This window comes from Vigna unguiculata, chromosome 3 (assembly GCF_037176805.1).
Source record: "Vigna unguiculata cultivar grain cowpea cultivar isolate G323 ecotype 2 chromosome 3, ASM3717680v1, whole genome shotgun sequence".
NCBI classification, from domain to species: Eukaryota; Viridiplantae; Streptophyta; class Magnoliopsida; order Fabales; family Fabaceae; genus Vigna; species Vigna unguiculata.
The window spans coordinates 68,260,001-68,284,603 of NC_140794.1; the positions used below are offsets into that span (position 1 = coordinate 68,260,001).

Genomic DNA, 24,603 nt, shown 5'->3' on the forward strand with positions numbered 1-24,603 from the left:
TAATTTAAACTTTTAATTATTATCACAGAAAATAATTCAGTTCCCAACTTTACAAAAAGTTGTAACAATTAAGTTTAATGAATTGAATATTTATGTTTAATTGTAGTAGTATAAGAACTATCAGCAATAGAAAGTTTATGGTTATACACCTTTTCAAACTTTAGAATTTAGAAAACAATGGTTAAAAATATCTATAAAAAGTTATTTCATCTTTTAATAATAACTTGAACATTACGTACTCTTTCAAGCAATTAAGTGCTGGAAGAAGACGCAGCTTGTAGCCGAATCACACGTCACAAATACTCCACTTTTTACTAGTATAAGATTCTGTTCTGGTTTAATCTTTTATGCAACTATTGTTCTTTCAACAAATACAGTGATATTTCCTTCTTCAACACCGAAAAACCAGCCACCTTAATGGTTCAAAATACATTCTATCATAAGAGAAATTCATTATCTTTCTCACGTTAGACTAAACATAGTTATATATTCTGCAACTCCATCTAATTATTATTACAACCATATATATATATATAAATATATCAAAAAGATAACATTACATCATCTCTAAGCCATCAAAAAAAGGCTAAACTAGACCTGCATGAGTTAAGTTAGCCTTATTATTACATACATAACTCTATACTACTATATAATAACAGCATATGCATATGCATGGATATATAGTTTCTTCATTACACATATATATCCTCTCCCTACCTATATGTAATGGCATGATCATATATATATATATAGCGAAAAGATGTTTATTAGAGTGTGCGTGATGAAGATTAGGGTGAAGATCAATGGTATAATAGTGTTGATCAAACCCAAAGAGCTCCAGCTTTTTTGAGCATTGGAATCAAGGAGCGATCAAGGTGAAGACTCATGACTTCATTGGCTCCACCAACAAGCTCACCACCGATGAACACAGCAGGAACAGAGGGACTGCAACCAAGCCTTGAAAGAGCTTGCTCAATGTCTCTGCCTCTTGGTATCTCATCAAGCTCATGAACCAATGGATTCACGCCAAAGTCACAGAACAGGGTCTTGATGGTGTGGCTCATGCAGCAAGAGCTCTTGCTGAAGATCACCACTGGTCTCTCTGAAACCATCTTGTTCACCCGATCCATATTAGATCCTTGTAATGCCAAATGGGTTCAATGCAGAAAGGGAAAAGAAACCAAAGATGTTGTATTACTGATGAGGTTTTTGATGTGAGATTGAGCCAAGTGTGGCATTCTTATATAGTGGTTTGAAAGGTTTTGGATTGGCATCGCTAAGCAAAGAAAAAGATAGGGTGGCAATGGAGAAAAGTGGAGAATCATCGATGAGATATTTGGGTCGGTTTCGAAATTTTCTTTGATCATTTGTTGAAAGTGATTGATCCAACTCTTCCTTTTACTACAAACGAATCTCTCTATCCATGCATGCATACGGAAAAACAAGGACGAGTCCTTCGCATGCTTTCAAAAGTAAGAAAATTAAAATTATGCTTATATCATATATCACTTCATTCGCAATTCTATTTCTATGTTTCATGCACACACTTATTTGATTCTTGGGACATAATCAACAGTTTTCGTGTTTTGTTTTTTCACGATTGCATATATACGTACGACTCCTGTTTGGGAAATGAAGAATTTATTTATTTATTTATTTTTAAGTACTTATGATTTAAGTTGTGTTGCTAATGGTGAAGTTTCTGCCTTATCTATCTTTGAGGCATCTGCTGCGTTGGAAGAAAAGTTGAATTTATCCAATTGGGACCTCTTTTTGTGCTATTTAGATTCGCATCCAATTCTAGAAAGGGAAAGATCATTGAGGCTGTATTGGAGTTATTGGAAAATAAATATTTCTGACATAATATTATTCATCACCTTCTGCTGTTCTTTTCTTTATGTCATTTTATTTGTTTTCAACATAATTTTTATGATTATATTTATACATGTTTTTTGTTGCCATGAACCATTATTTTAAAACTCTTTCTTTATACTGTGATTGTCAAGCCTCTAATCTTTTCGGGATTAATATGCAAAATTTTTGGGGCAATTGTAAAACTATAAATAATATTCAACTTTGTCGTGAGAACTAGATATAGAAAATAATAATAATAATAATAAATGTTTTAATCGAATCGAATATTTATAATTCAACTAGAAGGTTATGGAGACAGAGAGATCATTCAAGGATTGAGGTTCTGGGTCATTTATTTATATTAATTAGATAGCTTCAAAATTACATTTGCTTCAATAAATATGGGATTTTCATAGTGATTTATTTGGTTTTGTCAGCTATAATTTTCAATCCTTAAAACTAGTTCTTTGGTAAGTGAACTTGCAATTTAAATTTTTTAACTAGTGAAATTAATTTTAAATGTACCTATTATATAAAATATTTTCATTTTTTATATACTTTACCATTTGAATCCAATTTATTATCATATATATAATAAACTGACAGACATATATATAGTTTTTAAACCATTAAATATCTTAGATAAAATCTCCAAAATGAATTATCAAAACATAAATCAAATGAAACTTTTCTTGGTCTTTCTAGCACCTTCAGTCCCATGTTATGAAGGCCAATATATTATGAGATTTTGATGAGTAAACTCTTTGAATAAAAAGACTTAACTTATATTTGTTTAAATATGTTTTATTGTAAATTTTTTATTAAATCATGTTTAAAAACCGGGTTGCAGATTTTCAAAATAAAAAATGAAAATAATTATTCTTAAAAGATAATTTAAAATATATACCTATTTATAAAGAGGATTTTTTTTTTTGTATAAATTTCATAATTATAATTTTACCCTTTATAATATTATATATTAACTTCTTAATAATAATCGTTATATTGAATTATTTTTAAAAAAGCTGTCATGTGTTTTTTTTCCATCATATTTATAATTTTTACACTAATATTCATATTCATGTACATTTTACTATTATTTCCAAACTCTATTTTCTCTAAACTTCAAAAAAAAAAAATACAGAAAGATCACCGTATGTTTCTGCTAGTTAATTATAAAAACTTTCTAGTTTTTCTAAATGTGTCTTTCAAGGTTTGAATTCCTTTATTGTTTTTAATATTTTAAAACTTTCTTATCCCAAAATTTTTGATTTGAAACATTATGGGACGATTTCTTTTCTTCCCCGAAACAAATTAAATATCACTTGCAACTTCAATATCGACAGTTAAAAAGGAATGTGCATGTCCTGTTGGGTTATGTTTGATATATTATGGTGAGAGATTGTAGTTAAAAAGGAATGTGCATGTCCTGTTGGGTTATGTTTGATATATTATGGTGAGAGATTGTGATTTGATATGGTTATATTTTATTAGTCTTACACATATAAGAGCTTATACACCACTTTAACCCAAAACCTTAAGACAATATTGTTATGGGTCTTTATTCTTATATAGTGTTTAATTTTGTCTTTTTTATCCAATGTGGGACTTTGACTCACACTTGGACTATTCCCAACACTTCTCGTAATCAAGATCAAGAAAACTGATAGTCATATACTTTTTTTTTTCATGTATAATTTCTCTTACTTTATATACATCTTTTAGCAACTTTTAACAATTTTTTTTCGTATAGCAGCTAGCATACAATAGCATTTCAATTACATGCATTAAAAAAAATGAATAATTACATACATGCATGGTTATGTTAGAACCACAAAGATTTGAGATGATTGTGAATCACAATTATTGGTGGCAGTGACGTAGATTTACAACGACCTTACAGTATGGGAAAGAAAGTTGCAATAAATATTAAAGAAATTCTTTTTGCAGCAATTCGATAGAGAACTATTTTTGAAGTTGTAGGTGGTACATAATAAGGACGAAAAATATTCTGAAAAAATTTCTAGATAATGCATGCATGCAACATGCTTGGTTCTCACTAAAGGAATCTTGCTGTGTTACTGTCTTTCTCTCTTTTACATATACCCTTCTCTGCTTCTCTATTCTAACATGGCGCCACGTTTTCTTTCGATACCGACACTAAAAAACAAAATAATATATTACATCTTGGGGCATGGTTTAGGGTTCCTCCCTACGATTTAAGGTACTTTTGGCTCTACTAAGAACCCAAAGGCCATTTCTTCTTGTTCGTTCATTTCAAAGTACGTCACGTGCATTTTCATGTACTTATATAACATACACTACCCAAGAGTTAAATTTCGCATCAATTTTAAGTTTTATTTCAAACAATTATTCTATTTCATTTTATCTTTAAAAAACTTCATATAACTTAAGAAAGATTATATAAATATGTTAATATACGTATATATAATTAAATAGAGATGGACATATACGACAAAAGATATCGAACAGAAAAAAAGAAGAAAGAATGTTGACTTTATAGTTGGAAAAAGATTGATAGAGAGAAGGCAGTGACACAAAATTGTGATTTTGAGAGTTTGAAGTACACAACTGTACATATTGTTATTTTATTAACATAATCGTATATATGAGATATACATTCTGTAGAGAAGAAAAAGAGAAGGATCAAATCAAGAGCCATGTTACAAAAAATAAATAAAAAATGAAAGAGCCATGTTTAAGTGATATAATATATATATATACCTTTTTGGCTTGGCTATTGCTTTTTAAGATACGAGACAAAGAGAATTGAATAGCTTAGCCTCTCGCGAAGCATCGAAAACCCCTCCAAAAAGCACAATCCAAAAGGAAAATTCTCTTGTTTTCTCTCTTTTTTTTCGCATGCCGAATAAAATAATCGAAGAGTATATATATATATATATTTACACACAGAAATACTCATATGGGTGATGAACTTTTGCAATTTATAACACTTATTTATTCCATAGTTATAAGAAAAAATATTCGGAGATTTTAACAAGATTGTCTGACTATGATTCCCACCAGCATTATGGTTTGTCTTGGATTGTGGCAGAGCATCTTTCTTAATCCACAAGCATGCAATTGCAATGTTTTAACACATGCAATGCAGAATAATGAAATGAAATTTGGTGTTAAGAACACGGAGTCCACACAAGATGATGCAGTGGAGAAGGACCGAAGCAAGTAATATATTCTGATTTTGTGAGCGTGGACATGCTGTGCTATGCTAACTGATAAGATAGGGTTTTGATTGCAGACTCTTAGACCAATTGAAGCTAATCTTTTAAATGGGATGTGATATGATATGATATGATACTGATATATTGTATAGGATTTCAATTTCACACATCTTATTACCTTTTTCTTTTCTTTTTCCTTCATGTTTTTCTTCACAGAAACGTGTGTGCTATAATTTCATTTCATTCTCTTCTAACCACATAAAATTCCCAGGTTGTGATTTAAATGTTTCTACAAAATACTCTTCAAACCTTCAGTATTGAATTCTAACTTGTCTAAACTTTTAATTAATAGAATGCATGGAGAGAACTCCGATAAAAGTAGATAAAATAAAGTATGTGCTTAATTTCAAAAAATATGTGATACTTTTTTGTTCTTATATATTTGATGTATTGAGAATCGACGTAGTTAACTTCAAAGATTAGAGTGCCTACTGGCGGATTTTGATAGTGTTGGAGAGTCAAAATAATACATCCAAAATTTATACATTTAATTATTGTCACTAATACAATGAATATATAATTTAGTATAATGATAACTAAAAACAAAATTACACATATATAAAATATTGCTGAAAGAAAATTCGATGATAATTAAACCATACTTAAAATCCAATGATAAAAAACATACAGTACAATAATTTTTTTCTATGTTCATAAAATAAAAAATTCAAATACAAGAGACTCATTAAATAAATTATTAAACTAATATTTCACTATCAAATGAGACAACAGAAAATTAACTTTTTCTTTATTTCTTCGAGAATGGAAGAGAGCGATGAGAGCAAAATTAATAGATCTTTTTCTCTTCAAAAACAAAAGAAAATAGGTGAGAATGGAAGATGAGAACAATTTGTGAGAAACTCAAGACATATAATGGAACCACAATTAAAATCCGGTTATTAAAAACACACAGTACAATACTTTTTCTTCTATGTTCATGAAATAAAAAATTAATATAAAAGAGGCTCATTAAATAAATTATTAAACTAATATTTCATTATCAATTGAGACGAAAGAATTATCTTCTTCTTTTCTTCCTCGAGAATGGAAGAGAACAAAGAAGAAATAAGAGCAAAAATAATAGATTTTTTTTCTCTTCAAGAACAAAACAAAACATGTGAGAATGAGAGACTAGACCAATTTGTAAAAAACTCAAGCCATAATGGAAACAAATAACAAAAATATATTGATAAATTTTTTATTTTTTATTATGTTTAATTTTATATTTTATTATTTATTAACATTAATTATTATGTTTATAAAAGAAATAAAATATTTGATTTAATCATCATTAATTTGTAATATATTTTATAATATAAGTCATGTTAAACAGGTTGGCATACGGGCTCACTTAATTAAAAAAATATATTTTTTTTATTTTTTTCAGTCAAAACTAGATTATAATTCTAATTAAAATCTAAATAAACTTTAATACAATTTAAATACAAACCAAAATCACGAAAATACAAATTATCTATGTGTTTGCTAAAAAAAACAACCTAACATGACCCAAATACAAAGCCCAACTTAACAAAAAATACTTGTATGACCCTTTATTTGCGGGTTGGTGAGTCGAGGAGTCAACTCGACTCACCACGGGTTCAACCCGGGTGAGTCGGGTCAAAAATCAACCCGTATTGAAATTTGTAAAAAAATTTTAACCCAACCCGACCCAAATCCGTGATGAGCCGGATTGACTCACGGGTTGTAACCCATTTTGATCTATCTGAAACGGTCTCAATCACGTATAATACACTTGTTATATTTATATATGAATATTAATTAAAGAATAAAACATACATGATAAATATATGCATTAAATACACTAGTGAAAATAAAGACTCTTAAGTTACTTACTTAAATTTTTTCCAAAAAATATTTGATGTGCATGACATTTTTGTAAATAAAAGTAAAAATATTTATGTTAGACGTCTAAGGGTTTAGGTAAATGTCAAAATTTATGTTGGAGTATACCACAAGTTAGCATAAATTTTGACATGTATATCGTACACTAAGGCTTTTAATGTAATTTTTGAAGGTTTTTTTTTCGTGTAGTTTCTTCTTTCTTGCTTTTCTTCTGTTATTTATGGTTTTTTTCTTCTTTTTGTTTCTTCTTTGATAGTGGTTGTGACGACCTCGTTTGTCACTGCATTAGTGATCCAAGAGCCTTGTTCTTTTGTCTGTGAGTGATGCAATGTTTGAGAGCTTTCTGTTTGATTAAATTATGATTTAGAGTTCTTCATTGAGGTTAGTGATCTAACTACCTCCATTATGCTTTTGAAATTGATAACATGATTTTTTGGGATCTATTAATCACGATAATTTATGAATGTATCCATTTAATTGTTGTTGTTTATCCTTTATATTCTATCATTTTATTTAGATGTTTAAATTTAATTATTGAATGTTTGAAACTAAAGTTTAAATATATAAGAACAGTAAAATTTAAAATTTATAGGGAGTATTGATTATTTTAGTACGTAGGAGAGACTTAATAATTAAGTCATTGTTTATAATTTTATAGATTAAATTTTAGGTAATTAGTACAATATATTTTTAAATAAGTATAAGAAAAATTATAGTTGAGATTTTTATTTTTTATGTATGGTAGACTCAATATTTGGAAGTAGCAAGAGGAGATGAGGTAGATTTGTGTCACTAAGTTGCTTCAAGTAACTACGTCTACGAGACAAATTACTAAGGAGAGGACGTGGGTTGAACATATTTTTTGGATAAGATGTGAGACTTAAATGTTACTAAGTTTAGTAGCTATTCAAGTATGTGAACACCATATTAGTTAATTTCATAATTAATCTATTTATACCAAATTGGTTAATATTATTTCCCGTAAAAACTCTAAGAAAAGAATAACTTCAATTCAATAAATCAATAAATCATACATAAAATTGTAACAAAAAATTGTGATGAACTCCTTTTTTAATTTTTTTTATCCTTACTTTTCTTTTATATATATATATATATATATATATATATATATATATTTTTGTTTCTTTTTGACTTTGATTCACAATTTTTTATTTTAGATTTTACAGTTCAACATACAAACAAACTAAACAAATTATCCTTTAAACCCCTAGACTCATGAAAATCAATGTAAATGCACTTGTAAATCCCAAAACACAAAAAATAAATGATTTCCACAAATAAAATGTAGAAATACACAATTTAAACAGAAAACGGGAAAAAAAATACGACAAATTAGAATTTCAACCAAATTGGAAAAATCCTTACAAAATTATAAGAATAATGAGACAAACAAAATTTCAAAAAAAAAACATAGAACACACAAACATTCAAAAATTTTAGTTTTTTTTATATGATAGAAAAATAAGATAGAAGAGGACATTCAAACCAGAATCTTGCTCTACCTTGCTTTAGATACAAGATGATATGATCCTATCCAGGAAAAAGTATGATTGTTTTTAAAATTGAATAAAGGTACAATGAAAATAAATCAGAGAAGAATACAGAATAAGACAAAGATGGAGGACGCCATAATCTAACTGATTGATAAGTCAAATGAAGATTCGTCACAAAGATGTAATCTTTGATAAGAACCAAATGCCTAAGCCAAGAAAAAAGAGAATGAACTCTTTAATGAAATCAAATTCAATATATGACTAAAAGTGTCTACATCAGTTTTTGGTACCTCTATATATAAGCATATAAGTTTAAGAAAACCTAGGAACCCTACAAGAAGGCCCGAGCTCAAAAACATAAACTAATGTGTAAAAGAAAGTCCAAAGCCTAAAAACATAAACTAATTTTCCTAAAAAAGTATCCTTCAAATCTGATTCAAGCCATGATCTTCATATCTTTTGAATTTAAGAATTACTTGTAGTATCAAGAGCCTTTGAATAGATTTGATTTTCCAATCTCTTGCTCCTTACCCTTGTCATAGGTCCTTGAATTGTAAAGGTTCATTCAAGTTCTTTATTTATGGAATCTATGAATAATTCTCTATCATACTCTCGGAGGCTTAAGGCACATTTTTAGGTTGACTTAAACATCTGGTCATACGAGTCTTAACAAAAACATGTATTACATTTTTTTTTTATGATTATAATATATATGTTAAATTAACACTTTGTCTTTATTTAGGATTTTGTTTATCGTAATAAGCTAGTTTTAGTAAAACCTATTGATGATGGTGATGGCATGGCAAAAGCATATGATAATCTCATATCAAAGCTTTTTGACCATATTACTCAGATCAAGAAGAAAATCCATGTATTTATGATTGGAATTTAAAGTATTTGGAGTCGATAGTACTGATATTTTATTGTACATTTTCTTACCTTATGCATCGGTGGTTGTTGAAGAACTTTCATGTTAAATATTTTAGTCCTTAAGTTATGAGTTATATAAGTCGTATTATATATGTTGTATATTTACCAAATTCATTTAACTTCTAATTTATTGTGTTGAGTACATGGAGAAACTGAGTTTAGATTCAAAATATAAGATTTATTGACCAATCCTTGTAGAGTTCTGAAATACAAAAGTCCTTATTCAATAATATTTACAAATATGATGAGTGTGACTTTTAGACAAATATTTATCTAATTTCATACATTGAATTAATAATTAATTTGAATGATTGTGTATTCTTTTAATTACGGAAAGTATTGAACTAACCGTTTTTGAGGGATTATACCGCAGTGTGTAACCCAACCAAAAAATGAAAATCTTATACATTTTTCACACATTTTTATTTTATTACATTAGACAAGTATTACTAACGTTCGTGTTTACTGAAGATCAATTGCATAATATTTTATGAAACTGAAACAGCTCCTGCATAATACTAACGAGCAATGAAGAGAACAGAAAAAGAATATTGTAGAGTTGAAAAAACTTGGTCAATGTCTGTGTCTTGGCCCCAAGGTTAAAGAACAAGCTCTTGCTGCTGAACATCACCGTTGGACTCTCTAAAATCATCTTTGTATCCTATCCCTTCTTCTGATTTCCCAAGAACCCATTGCTTCTTCTGCAACAATGCAGAAATGGGGAAGTAAAAGAAAGTTCGTGAATGAGCTACCTCTTAAACAGAACAAGCAACAAAGATGTGGTTTTGAGCCAAATCTAGCATCCTTATATAGTGGTAATGGAGAAAAGTGGGGAATCATCCATCAGATATTTGGGTCGGTTTCTTCGTATGGCTTCGAAAGAAAGATTAAAAAGTTATGCTTATATCACTTCATTCACAATTGTATTTGTATGTTTAATGCACACATAACCAAGATTTCGTGTTTTGTTTTTGCATGATTGCAAGTATACATATATTAAGAATTTAAGTGTGAGTCTAAGTCTCACATTAGTTAGAAATGAGAAAGTAGAGTATTATATAAATACAAAGACTTATGAATTCATTGTCTTAAAATTATAGGTTGAGAATGGTGTCAATGTCTTATGTGGTTGAACTCAACTCTCATTAATATTATATTTTCACGATGAAATTCCCTCTATATAACCATCAACATGGAATACGAATTGTTAATTTGGAGCCACTAGATTAGCTAATTAGTTAATTAAGTTATTTGAATGATTAAATTAATAATTTCCTAGTGATGGTAAACATATATATATATATATATATATATATATATATATATTTGGAGTACTTACATTTAAATTTGTGTTGCTAATGGTGAAGTTTCCGCCTTATCTCGATCTTTGAGGCATCTGCTCCGTTTATCCAATTGGGACCTCTTTTTGTGATATTTTAGATTCGCATCCAATTCCAGAAAGGGATAGAGAAGTGGTGTTAATGGAAAATAAATACTTTTTTACATAATATTCATGATCTTCTGCATGGACATGCAAAATTGTGATTTTGAGACTTGAAAGATCAAATCAAGAGCCATGTTACAAAAAATAAATAAAAAATGATATAATATATATACCTTTTGCCTTCACTGTTGCTTTTTAAGATACGAGACACAGAGAATTGAATAGCTTAGCCACAAGCAAAATTCTCTTGTTTCTCTCTTTTTCTTCCCATGCCGAATAAAATATACCCAAGAGTATATTTATATTTACACACACAAATACTCATATGGATGATGAACTTTTGCAATTTATATCACTTATTTATTCCATAGTTATGAGAAAAAATATTCGGAGATTTTAACAAGATTGCCTGACTATGATTCCCACCAGCATTATGATTTGTCTTTGATTGCGGCAGAGCATCTATCTTAATCAACAACCATGCAATTGCATTGTTTTACCACATGCAAAATTATCTTATGATTTCTTTTTATTTTAATCTACAATTAACCTAAAATCTTGAGATAATAAATCTATTAATTTATTTTATTCATTTTAATTTAACGTGAGATGTAAATTTATAATTCCTAACACATTAATATTTTTTTTTTAGATAATAATGTTAGAAGTGAGTTTTAAGTTTAATTCAATCCCACAAAATCGACTTATAAGGTGAGGATTGTACTTTCTCATGCGTGGGACTAGAAATTAGTGAGTGGTCCGCTAGCAGTCCAATAGCAGGTGAAACAGAATGTCCAAAAATCTCGTTAAGATAGACTCTAACCTAGCTCTGATATCATGTTAGAAGTGAGTTTTAAGTTTAACTAAATCCCACAAAATCGATTTGTAAAGTGAGGATTATTGCATCCACTTATACATTGTAAAATGGTTTTATCTATAGTCAATGACTTCCAACAAATAAAACTAACATTTTAACTAGTACAATAGAATCAATATACATGTATTAATTCAACCTTTGAACCTAAGATTAGGATTGCAATTCAGAGATGAAGAAATGGCTTAAACTATTGTAGAGTAATAAATTTGGTAACAGTGACATTTGTGGTGTTAAAAACGCGAATTCCACACAAGATGATGCAGCAGAGAAGGATCCTGATGTTTTTTGAGAGTGGACATGCTCTGCTAAGCTAATCATCGATCGGAAGTCTCGTTGGAGCTGCTCACTCACTAATTATCTGATTTTTTTTAACCGACTAAATTACTATTTTTTAATTAACAATAATAATTAACACTTAATAAAACCATAGCTTTTCAAACAACTAAAAATATTTTACATTACTCATTTACAAACCAGTATTTTAAGAAAAATATCATATTAAAAATTACTTAAAATATGGGTTTTTATTTATTTATTATGGGTATAAAAATTTAAAAATCATGTTTTGACAATTTTTTCTTTTACAAATTTGACAAAGTTTTTATAAATAAAATTAAAATAGATTAATTCTTTATTTTTTAACCAAAATAAAGTAATAAAATAATATTTTTTTTATCTAAATAGATAGTTTGTTAAAATTTATTAAAATTAACTTTGTTAAACTATTATTTTTCATAAAAATTCCTACGTGGGTGGCAAATAGAAAAAGTAATATATAGTTAAAGGACAGGGGAACCTTCGTCCAATCCTAATCCAAGATAAAAAAATATTTTGTAACTGATTAGGGATCAATTTAAATATTTTTTTTAGTCAAAATTTTAATAGTTAATGTTATTGATTAATTTAGAATTAATTTATAAAATAATTATAATTTTTTATTTATAATAGAGATTATTTTCACTACAAGAAAATTCTTGATTAAAAATCAATTTTAAAAATAAAAAATAGTTAATTACTACAATGATCAATTTAGATATCAATTTATAAAACAAAAAATTATTATTTATTAAAATAGTCAATATTATGAATAAAAAATTATAATTGATTACTAAATTTGTTATTAATTAATTATAGAATAATTTAGAAGCTAATTCATTTGGTAACTAAAATCATAATAGTTATTTTTTTAGTGACCAATTTTCTTTGTTAGCCAAAATCTTGATAGCTAATTTTAAATATCAATTTAGTGACCAATTATAATATTTTATTCATAATAATATCTATTTTAGCAACCAATAATTTTTAGTTTTGTAAATTGGTATTTAAATTAATCACTAAAATGGATTAGTATTTAAGAATTTTCTTGTAGTCTTTAGATACTAATGATTTTTAATTTATAAATTGATATATAATTAATTAATAACTAATTTTTTTTGTTCTTATTTTAGGATTTTCTTGTATAGTATATGTATAAAAACATAAAAACTATCAGTAGAAACCTACAAAATATCTCCATTGTATAACTATCATATGGTTGAACACTCCAAGCATGTTATAATACACACCAAGTTTAAAAAGATATAACCTTTTTATTTAGAGATTCAATTCAAGCAAATAAAATGTTTGTTTTGAATAATTTTAGGTGTGGAAATTTGAGTAGGAGATTTGGTTATATAAATTTCTCAAAGTTAACTTTTAAGAAGATAAACATCAACTAATTAATTTGTGGGATTACAATATTTTTTTTTTACTCCATTTAAGATTGAAATACTATTTAGTTGGAAATTACCAGAGTGACAATTCATTAAAATACAAAACACTAGAAACATTTCCATGTAGATCATTTTAATCTTTGTAAACTATAAATTTATAATTATCTGTTGGAAATAGTCTAAGTGTGAGTCAAAGTCTCACATTGGATATAATAGACAAAGTTAAATACTATATAAGATAAAAGGCACATAACCTCATTGCTTTAAGGTTTTAAGTTAGAAGTAATGTCAAAATGTCTTATGTGTAAAATCATTGTCATATACATAGAACCACAATCTTTCAATGACTACAACCCCATATAATATATATATATATATATATATATATATATATATATATATATATATATATATATATTCCTGGTGGCCAAACTGGGCTTCCTTACGAAAGATAAGGTAAATGTATCTTATAATAATGAACAAACTCTCATTTTTTTGATTCTCATCCTTTACTCTCTTACATGACTTAGTGTGAATCATTGATTCTTTCAAAAGAAAAAATAGTGGTATATTAATCAATGGTCAACACTAAGTCACCTCAAGGAGTCAAGGATGAGAGTCAAAAAAATAAGAGTGGTAGTATCATTGTCCTCTCAATTACACATAATCTATCATAGAACAGTGGTCAGTAAATTCAAATATATAAAATTGAAGGGGCAAAATAAACCTTTTTTCAAATATTTACTAATAATTTTAACAACCAAAAGGTGCACTTGTACAACCCGATGTACATGTAGGTCCATCACTATTTCCAAGTAATCATTCCTCAAAACACCATCAATCTCTCATACAATAGGATCTTAATCCTAACTTTGTAATTTTCAATGATCTTAATCATGAGTTTGTAATTTTCAATAAATTTTAAGTAACGATGGGTACATGTTACAAAAAAGTTTGTTAAAGAGTGTATTACTATACTTCTTTATATTATAATTTTTTTTTGGAATATGTACGCACCGAGAAAAAAACTAATTTGCTTAGTAAGTGTATTCTCTCAAATTTTTTTTTAAATAACTTAGGAGTTTGATATCTATTGTCCCAACTAAAAAATAAAACCAACTCATAATATAATTATATATATATATATATAAAGATAATTTTTTTAACTAATTTTGTATATATATTATTGGATTGGTTTGATAGTCGATTTGAAAATTGAAAAAAAAAAGAGAAGAAATGGATGAGATATTAATCTTGATTTACTTTTAAAAATAAAGATATTACGTGTATATACAAAAAAAAAATATTTGACTGAAAATATTACACTATATTAAACATTATATTTTTTAAAATACATTAAAATTACTTTTGTCATTTATATTTTTTATGTCATTTTTTAAACTAAAATGACTCAAATTTTGTCTACAATTACCTATATACAGAAACATACATAGAATGAATTTGTCATTTTATATATTAAAATTGACTTGATAAAAATACTTGATTAATTATAAACTTATTAAATAAACAATTTTATAATTGACAAAAAGTAAAAAAAAAAAAAGAAATTTCCTATTAATTTAATACTTAAAATATTCATAGAAATGTAGGGCTGTCATCATCATCATCATCAATTGTATACAGATAGTAATTGTGCTCCATGTAGACACTTAAATTATTTAGATAAATATTGTTTATGAAGATTGGTATTTGATGTCATATGCGGCCATCCCACCTGAAAAAGGCATAAATGCATTGATACGATAAACCCATCATAGATAAGGTCAAAATATATTAAACAGAATTAGTTTTCTGAAATTAATTAATAACTTAATTATTTTAGATATATAATGAAAATGATTGTAAATAATAATTTAGAAAGAATAATTATTGGTATGGGATGCGAGTATTGGTATCCGCCACGTTGTGTGTTCCCATCCATAGTTGACATTCTCTTTTGGTCTCTATCTTTCGGCAGCGTTTGGCTTATCTTTATGCCCTAATTTATTCTCACACAACTAGCCCTATATGCTGCGTATATACAGCAACTAACACACCACAAAAGTCCCTATCAAATCAATGCCAAACACTGCACAACACCCATATATAAATACTACTCAACCCCTTCTTCAACCCTAAATCACTAAATCACATCACACTTCTTCTTTACACTACAAATGGATCGTGTTGCAAAATTGGCATCACAGAAGGCAGTGGTGATCTTCAGCAAGAGCTCGTGCGGGATGTGCCACGCAATAAAACGACTTTTCTACGAGCTTGGGGTGGCTCCGGCAATATACGAGGTGGACGAGGTTTCAAGAGGGAAGGAAATAGAGTGGTGTCTGATGAAACTAGGTTGTAACCCTTCTGTTCCTGCAGTCTTCATCGGAGGCAAGTTCGTGGGTGCTGCTAACACAGTCATGACCCTTCACCTCAATGGCTCACTAAAGAAAATGCTGAGAGATGCTGGAGCATTGTGGCTCTAGAAAAACTAACTGTTACATGCATGCATGCATGCAAAGCAAATAGCAATGTATTATAATATACCATATCGTGGTAGCTTTTTGGGGGTGCCAAAGATATTTGCATGTCCTTCTTTTTTTATCTTTGAGAAAAAGATAAAGTTATTAAGTGCTAAACATTCTGCATAAATCACTTTCTTTTTAGAATATACCTACTTAACCGGATAATTCTAATACTCATTATCTCAGTCATGTCATTTCCTCTATCAGGGTGAAATTTTGAGGGAAGTAAAATCAAATACTGTCTCCTAAACTTGCAAAGTCCATGCCAATCTTACTCTTCTTTTAGATAAAGGTAACTGCAAAACTATTTATATGCAATTTTAAATCTCTCTCTCTCTATATATATATATATATTATGAAGTAAAATAAATGTTTTTGATTAACCATGTGGGAAGTTCGATTTGTACTTTGTGTTCTCAATAAAGGCAATAAATAATTAATTTTAAAAGTCGAAAAAAAAGTGACAAATATTATGAACTTTAGTTAGGGATGACTGACACAGGTGCATGTTTTATTAACACAGGTTCAAATACATAGAAAGAAAGTTGGTTGTTGTAAAGATTATGGAGTTGGTACTTGTAAATATTAATATACCTTTTTCTTTTTAAAAGTTCATCCAGGTAATATATGTAATAATAACAAAATAAATTCCTTCTAGTGACATTGTTTAAACTCATTCATATTCCAATAAGAATTTTTACAATAACTGAGTATAAATATGGATATAGGTAATATTTGATTTTTCTAACTGAATATGGATTAGTTGAGTCCTCTCTCATACATATCTCAATACTCATCTCATCTCACTTTAAATTATTAAAGTATTCATAATTTATTAGGTAACCTAAAAAGTTATATATATTTATTAATCTTTAGATTCAAAACTTTTTTTCTATTTGGTTAAATATTGTTTCCTCTCCTCTTTTCTAATTCTTTAGCTTGTTCATAGGGTGTGTTATCAATTTTGGTGAATCAAATAGGTTTTAGGTCTCACATTCGGTTATTTCTACAACTCTAATATATTTTTTATTTTTATCTTCTTTATTCTTTCTAATCTTTAATTTTTATTTTATTTGAAAATTTTTTGTTTCGATAACAAAAATATCATTATCTTTCAATGGCTTGACTAGTGTAATATTTGTAAAGTTTTTCAAATTTTCAAAATACTTTTTATCTTATCATACTTTTAATTATATATTTGTTCATCAATTTTATGGATTCAATGGCGTATCAAATCATTTGTAAGTTACACATTTTATAAATTTACTTCTTTTTAATATTTTTTATTGTTGTTTATTGTTATCGTGTAGAATATTGTTTTTTATATAATTATTTTTATTTTCTAACTCGTACTCATAGTATCACTTTAATTATTCAAAGTCGTTTCATTTACTATATTGAAAGTTTAAAAGATGAAATATTTATGTTTAAATTCAATATTAGTTTAATGTTTTAGTTTTTGGGTGATTTTATTCAAGTTGTGTATTAGTGTATAAAAAAATCATTAGAATTTAGAAAAAGAAAGTAAAGAGACATTTGAATATGGGTCGGTCCCTCTCTCATACATATCTCAATACTCATGTCATCTCATTTTAAATTTTTAAAGTATTCATAATTTATTAGGTAACCTAAAAAATTTATATATATATATATATATATATATATATATATATATATATATAAAAGAATAATATATATAGTGGTTTTGACAACTTACTTATTCAACTGGAAAAGTAGAGTTTCATAGCTTATTACAAAGATGCATTTACCAAATTAAAGTTTTGGCAATACGTCATTGTATTCGACTTCCTAAGTCATTTAACAATGTCAATACGTCACCACTGGTTTCTTTACTCTTTTCTTTCTCTAGTTTCACTTTTGCTGATGTGTTGGTCAAATTTAAGTTCTACTTTGATTTGTGCAGCATTTCAGAATAATTTCGCATAATTTACTACACAGAACTAACTCTACTTTTTTAGTGCTACCACTGTGCATTTTTTGTTTTTTAAATCGACCATTATTTATCTATTTTTACAGAAACGAAACATATCAAAATACGCTGACAATTTTTAAATTTAGACAAATTTTTATACTTTGTCCTAATAACCGAAGTTGAAAATGTTTTATGAATTGGTTCTAGAGGATTCAAAACCTAATACTTGTTAAAATTTTCAAAATTTTCACTATTTTAAATTTTTCGATTTGAACGAAGAAAATTCTATTTCAGTTTTCTAAAATAAAATAGATTTTTTACTTCGGTTTTGTATGTACCTAAGATAAATAAGTTTATTTAATTTAAAAAATTGAAACATTTTTAATAATTTCTCTGCACTATATAGTCTCGGGTGTCACCAAACTGAGACAAAATGTGATTTATGCCTCGATTTTCTATTTAACCGAGGCATAATAATTTCTATTTAACCGAGGCATAATAAAAGTTATCTTTGCCATAATTATTAAAGTAATTTTAATAAAATTTAATCAACTAAATACATTTAGTAACTAAAAAGTTACATTAGAAATTCACTTGATTAAAATTTTAAACAATAAATATACATATAAAAAATGTATTATTTTTTCAATTCATGCTTTTTTGTCGTAATAATAAATAGTTCAATCAAGGCCTCTCAGATTTTATGAAGAAGTGAACTTTATATCTAACTCAATCGTACAAACCAAATTATAAGATGAGATTTACATCTATTTATATGTTATAAAATTGTTTTATCTCTAGTCAAGGTGAAATTTTTAACAAATTTAGAAGTATAATAATTTTATGTTTTTTTATATAAAATAGTGTCATGATATTTTTCTTGAGTTGTGTTATGATGATATTTGATTGCCTGTGATTGTATTATAAAACCATTGTATTATAAAACCATTTGACATGATTGGTGAGATATACGATCATAATATATATATATATATATATATATATATAAAAGCTTTTGTAAGATAATTGAAAATTTTGTCATATTAATTATTAGTACACATGTGATATAGAGTTTGTTTGGTGAGATATTTTATTTTTGCAGTGTCAAACTAAAGGTGATGGGATAAAGAGAATAAAGAGAAGTTTTGTGTTACAAAAGCTAATAACATTGGCCAATATTCACGTGGAGTTTTGGAATAAATTCCAATTTATCTAATAATAATAATAGCATATTCACTGATTTATGTTCCAAATGTTACTCTTACTCCTTTTATATTGGACCATAATTATAACAAATAACATCGTTGAGCATAACATTTTTTTTTCTCAACAAAGAAAAAAAAATTACTAAAAAGGGAATTCTCTCTTTTGATAACTATTTTTTAAAACTTAAGTAGCTACTCATAAAAAAAAACATATACAATAGACAAATTACTTACAATAAAATTATTAAAATAATTATTTTTATTATTTTTTTATAAAAAACAATTTAATAACATTTTTTATAATTATTACAATAATATCTTTTTTGCTATAATGAAGTAAAATGGTAAGGTAGTTTATTTTAGGATAAAAAATGGTTTAAGTTTAAATAAATACTAACTTAAAGGTAACACTACAAGAACATCATTGATTAGAGACCAATTTTAATGATAAAAAATAGTTAATCAGTACAATGACAAATTTATATATCAATTTATAAAATTAAAATTTATTAGTTATTAAAATAGTCACTATTATAAATAAAAAATTATAATTTGTCACTAATTAATTAGAGATCAATTTAAAATTTAAGTCATTTTGGTAGTCAAAATCTAAGTATTTATTTTTTAGTGACCAATTTCTTCTGATAACTAAAACCGTGGTAGTTAATTTTAAAGAACAATTTAGTAATCAATTATAATTTTTAAAATAATAAATATTTCAGTAACCAATAATTTATAATTTTATAAATTAGTTTCTAAATTAATTATTGATCATTATTGATCAATATTAAAAAGTTTTCTTGTAGTGTAAAAACGGTGAAAATTTATATACACTAAAAACATAATTTTTTTATTTATAACTATTAATAAAGGGAATTCATTCTTATAATAGTAATAGTTTTTGTAACTTACCATAAGAAATTTTCATTCTATCGATAAAATTTTATAAACAAAAAAAATCATCAGCACAATAGAGTTTATAGACGTGTTATAGAATTTTAATTATTGACAAAAATATTTTTTATAATATATTCATTGATAAGGTGTACCAAAAATCTATTAATAATTTAAAATTTTTATTATCAACAAATATTTAAAAACTTTATATATATATATATATATATATATATATATATATATATATATATATATATATATATATATATTACGTAATACATTATAGATATTATGCGATGGGCAAAATAACTATTATGCGAACAAGAAGAAAAATATACAAATATTTTATTTCGTTTCTATACCAAATAAAAAATATTATATATTATTTATATTCATATCTATACTTATGGAAATTTTATGTTAAAACGAATATATTTCATACAATATTCATTAATATTCATTAGAATATTATTATTTTTTATCTCTAAGTTGATGTATTCAGACATGTTGTATATGTTTTAGGAGTGTGTGATATAAAAAAAATTAATAATTAATTATTTTCTAAGTTATAATTATGAATTATAAAATTTACCTTTATTTAATTATTTTTGAAATACTATTAATTTCTTAAATTTTGAAAATTATGGAACATAAATGATTTTGTATAAAAATGATGTTAACGTCTTCATTTGTAATACTTTCCAATGAATTTTTATAAGCATCACGAAAAATTTATTAAAAGAATAAAAAAATATATAAAGAGCACATGAAACTCTTGATAAAAAATTACAAAGTATGCAACATAAGCAAATTTCAAAGTTCATTAAAAACTAGAAAGACAATAACAAAAACATAGTATACTAGGATAAAATAAAAGAGAAAGAAATTACCTTGTATTTAAAAGGCAAAGAATAATTGAAGTTGAACAATAATAGTATATCATGATGACAAAAAGCCAAAAGTAAATTAAAAACAATAAAATTTCAGAATATTTACATTGACATGTCACTACGTCATTTATAGAAATAAGAAAAACAAAAATAAAATTTTGAACACACACGATTTTGAAAAATTGAAGAAAATATACTAATTAAAATAACAATTATAAATAAGAAAGCTAAAAGTAAATAAATATTACTTTTTGTACACATTATTGATGTATCATAATAATAATTTTTTAATATTGGGGTGGGTTCAACAATTTTTAATTTAATCTAATTAAATTTAATTGAGTGGGGTTAATCGTATTTTTTTTTGTTACTTAGTAACTCAGTACAACTTAATTAAATTTACTTACATTATATTGGATCGAGTTTTACCAATTTTTATTTGTAAATGAACCCAACAAAGTTTAATAGGGATAGATTAAATTATGAGCTTAGTAATTTTAAAGGATAATTTTTAATTAAGAAAAAATTACATCAAAATAAATAGTTACTCGGGTACTTAACTATTACAAGGTAATTATAAAGAATAAATTACAATATTAATACATATATGTAAATACTCACATGTAAAATATAAAAAAGTATATAATAAAATTATTAGAATAGTTTTTTATTCTAAAACCATTGACTCAAAATTCATGAATGTATTAGCCACCAAATTCTAATTGGGCCAAACAAATAAAATTAAAACCAGCTTAATAGTTTGACCGAAGTCCACAGAGTGCAATTTGGTTTTGTTAAGTCGACCCATTTAAGCTCCTATATTAAATTTATTTTTAAAAACGAAAATGTTTTTTTTTTAATTTTTCTATTGAAATAAATTTTCAAGTGAATAAGTAACACCCATTTTTTTTGTAACTTATAGTGAAAAATACTGCAAGTTAAAATTTAGAGGCAAATAAAAGTATTATTAAAATATTGCAAAATATGAATAGATGATAACAAAGTTTTAAAATCAAGCCTTCAAAATAATAAAATATAAGTAATTTGAAAAGCTGTTTTCTTTAACGTAAGTAAAAACATTGGCAATGTACAAATGTATATACATTTAGTATTCTTGATGTAATTATTATTTGATATCTTTTATGTTTTTAACTTTAATAATGTTAATTTTACTTACATTTTGCAGAAGTCGTACATATGTTAATTTCTATAATTCTATATTTCTATAAAAAAAAATGAAATAGCTTTAAGTTTATTCTATAATACTAATGATAAATGATAAATATAATTATATTAAAATAAAAAACCTACAAGACTGAAATTGTGCAATTTAAAAAGGTACTAATAGTATTAACTCGCACATAATCATAATCCACCATACTTCCACTTACACACTCCTTCACTGTTTTCAATCGTTCCGTTGTCTTGAAAGTGCGTTAAAGATTTTCTTGATAGAGAGTGAAAGGAAGAAGGTGAAGACAGAGTGTGATTGGTTTTCTTGCATTTGGATATGGGTTGTGTTCTCTCTTGCCTTCATGGATTAACAACCATGTGGGAATCTCAGGACAACACAGGTCATAACTATTTTTCTATCTTTTCTTTCTTTTTCTCGGAAACTATTGCTTTCTTTCATCTTATGTATTATTCGTCAGATATGTGTTTCTTCCTGTGCTTCAGAACTCAAATCTTTTTGATGAATTTCGATCTTGAGGCACAAGAAACAAGAATGACACAAGTTGAATGTTTTCCTCACTCTCTTTCTTTCTGATAATCTTTATCTCAAGTACAAGTTAAATGCTAAGTTTGCTGAGATGAAATCGCACATTAACTGATTGTGGTTCAATATGCACACCCTCTTAATGCACTTTTGCAGCATCAACTTGTCTACAACTTTTCAATTGTATAATTTCTTCAGCATATCTATATTTTTCTCTGCTTATGCCTTATTATTTAATCAGATACAAGAACAAGACCAGAGAGTTGGAGTCCAAATGGCATCAAACGTGCAAAAGTATTTTCATTCAAAGATCTTGCAACTGCTACAAAGGATTTCAGGTCAAAACTTCTTTTAGGTAGAGGGGGCTTTGGGAGTGTCTACAAAGGTCAACTCAAGAACGGCCAAGTAATAATAATAAAGATCTTGATTTATCAGTTTCAGCTTCGAGTGATGCTGTGTGTGTTCCCATCTCTAATCCCTCCATGCATTGCATTTCAGGATGTTGCTGTGAGAGTGCTTGACAAAAATACCCAACAACGAGACGAAGACTTTGTCGCCGAGGTTGAGATGCTGTCTCCCTTGCATCACCAAAATCTTGTGACACTGATTGGTTACTGTTGCGAACCTGATCATTGGCTACTTGTTTACGAGTATATGCCATTGGGGTCCTTGGAGAATCATTTATTCGGTTAGAGATTGTATATTCTACGCATATTCATTTTAGTTTTCCCTAAGGTTTGGTTATTGATGATTGCGTTTTTGTGCAGATCTTCATCCTAGCAGGGAACCCCTTGACTGGAACACAAGGATGAAGATAGCAAGTGGTGTGGCAAAGGGATTAGAGTATTTGCATATTTTGGGAGACCGTCCTGCGATATTTGGAGACTTCAAATCATCGAACATCCTCCTGGGCGAGGGTTATCATCCCAAGTTGTCTGATATTAGGATGGCAAATTTTGGTCGCCTTTGTAATAGCAGTGATGCTTCAACATCTGTGGGAACATATGGTTACTGTGCTCCAGAATATGTGGTCACCGGCCACCTAACTCCGGAATGTAATGTCTACGCTTTCGGAATGGTCCTTCTGGAGCTCATTTCGGGGGTCAAGGCCATTGATAAGAGTCGTTCCCCTGAACCCTACCATAAGTGGGTGAGTTCTTGATCACCACCTTGTAAAAACTTGATTTTGTTTTTTTTTTTTTGATTATGATATTTGATCTAACTCTGTGTTGGCGGTGTTTTGGAAGGCACAACCTATTTTCAAGGACAGCAGTGAGTTGTATAGATTGGTGGACCCTCTACTTGACGGGTCTTATCCAGTGGCATGGCTTCATGGGGTGATTGGTGTTGCAGATATGTGTTTGCATGAAGATGCTGATAGAAGGCCTGTGATACGGGAAGTGGTTTCCGCTTTAACGTACCTGGAATCAGAGTATAATGACCCAGAAAAGCAGTGCAACAGAAGGGGTTCAAAGCCACCCACATTCTTCTACTCATCTCTTCGCATAAAAGAAAGTGGATTGGAAAAAGAACAGAAGAAACAGGAATTTCAGGGAGGCATTTGTCGTTATGCTGCAGATACTGGAAAGCGAATTGTTAGGATCCACAACAGAATGAGGCCGTTTTAATGCAAACATCCTAGAGAATCTCAATTTAATAAAATTGTACACCAGCTTCTAATTTTTGCCTGAATATCATTCTTGTGACACTGAATTTGTACAATCTCTGGTGTATGTTAGAGTGGAGTTTTAGTAAATTGCTCCCTTTTTTAGTCAAATCTATCAAAATCGAGAATTTTTCAACACGATTTTTTTTTTGGTGTTCTATTATTAATTTCTTAACAAAGTCGCATCAAATAGACATGATTTAACTTTTTTATGTTTTTTATATTAATTTTTTACAGATAAACATTTTTTTTATTTCAAAAGTTACTTTAAATGCTCGATTAATAAATTAAAATCTAAATATTCAAATAT

The 24,603-nt window shown here is 27.3% G+C and overlaps 2 protein-coding genes and 1 pseudogene across 2 annotated transcripts; 2 read left to right on the plus strand and 1 right to left on the minus strand.

The window, feature by feature from the left end:
* Positions 1-507: 507 nt before the first annotated feature.
* On the minus strand, positions 508-1,225 carry LOC114177453 (monothiol glutaredoxin-S2-like). The gene has a single exon (XM_028062793.2). The coding sequence runs from the start codon at positions 1,128-1,130 to the stop codon at positions 822-824; it is 309 nt and encodes a 102-aa protein (XP_027918594.1). The 5' UTR covers positions 1,131-1,225; the 3' UTR covers positions 508-821.
* Positions 1,226-15,582: 14,357 nt separating this feature from the next.
* LOC114179740 (monothiol glutaredoxin-S10 pseudogene) lies at positions 15,583-16,150 on the plus strand (annotated as a pseudogene).
* Positions 16,151-22,459: 6,309 nt separating this feature from the next.
* Positions 22,460-24,255, plus strand: LOC114175570 (serine/threonine-protein kinase PBL27-like). The gene is made up of 5 exons (XM_028060323.2): positions 22,460-22,484; positions 22,869-23,032; positions 23,126-23,315; positions 23,395-23,777; positions 23,875-24,255. The coding sequence occupies exons 1-5, from the start codon at positions 22,460-22,462 to the stop codon at positions 24,253-24,255; spliced, it is 1,143 nt and encodes a 380-aa protein (XP_027916124.2).
* The last annotated feature ends 348 nt before the right edge of the window (positions 24,256-24,603 follow it).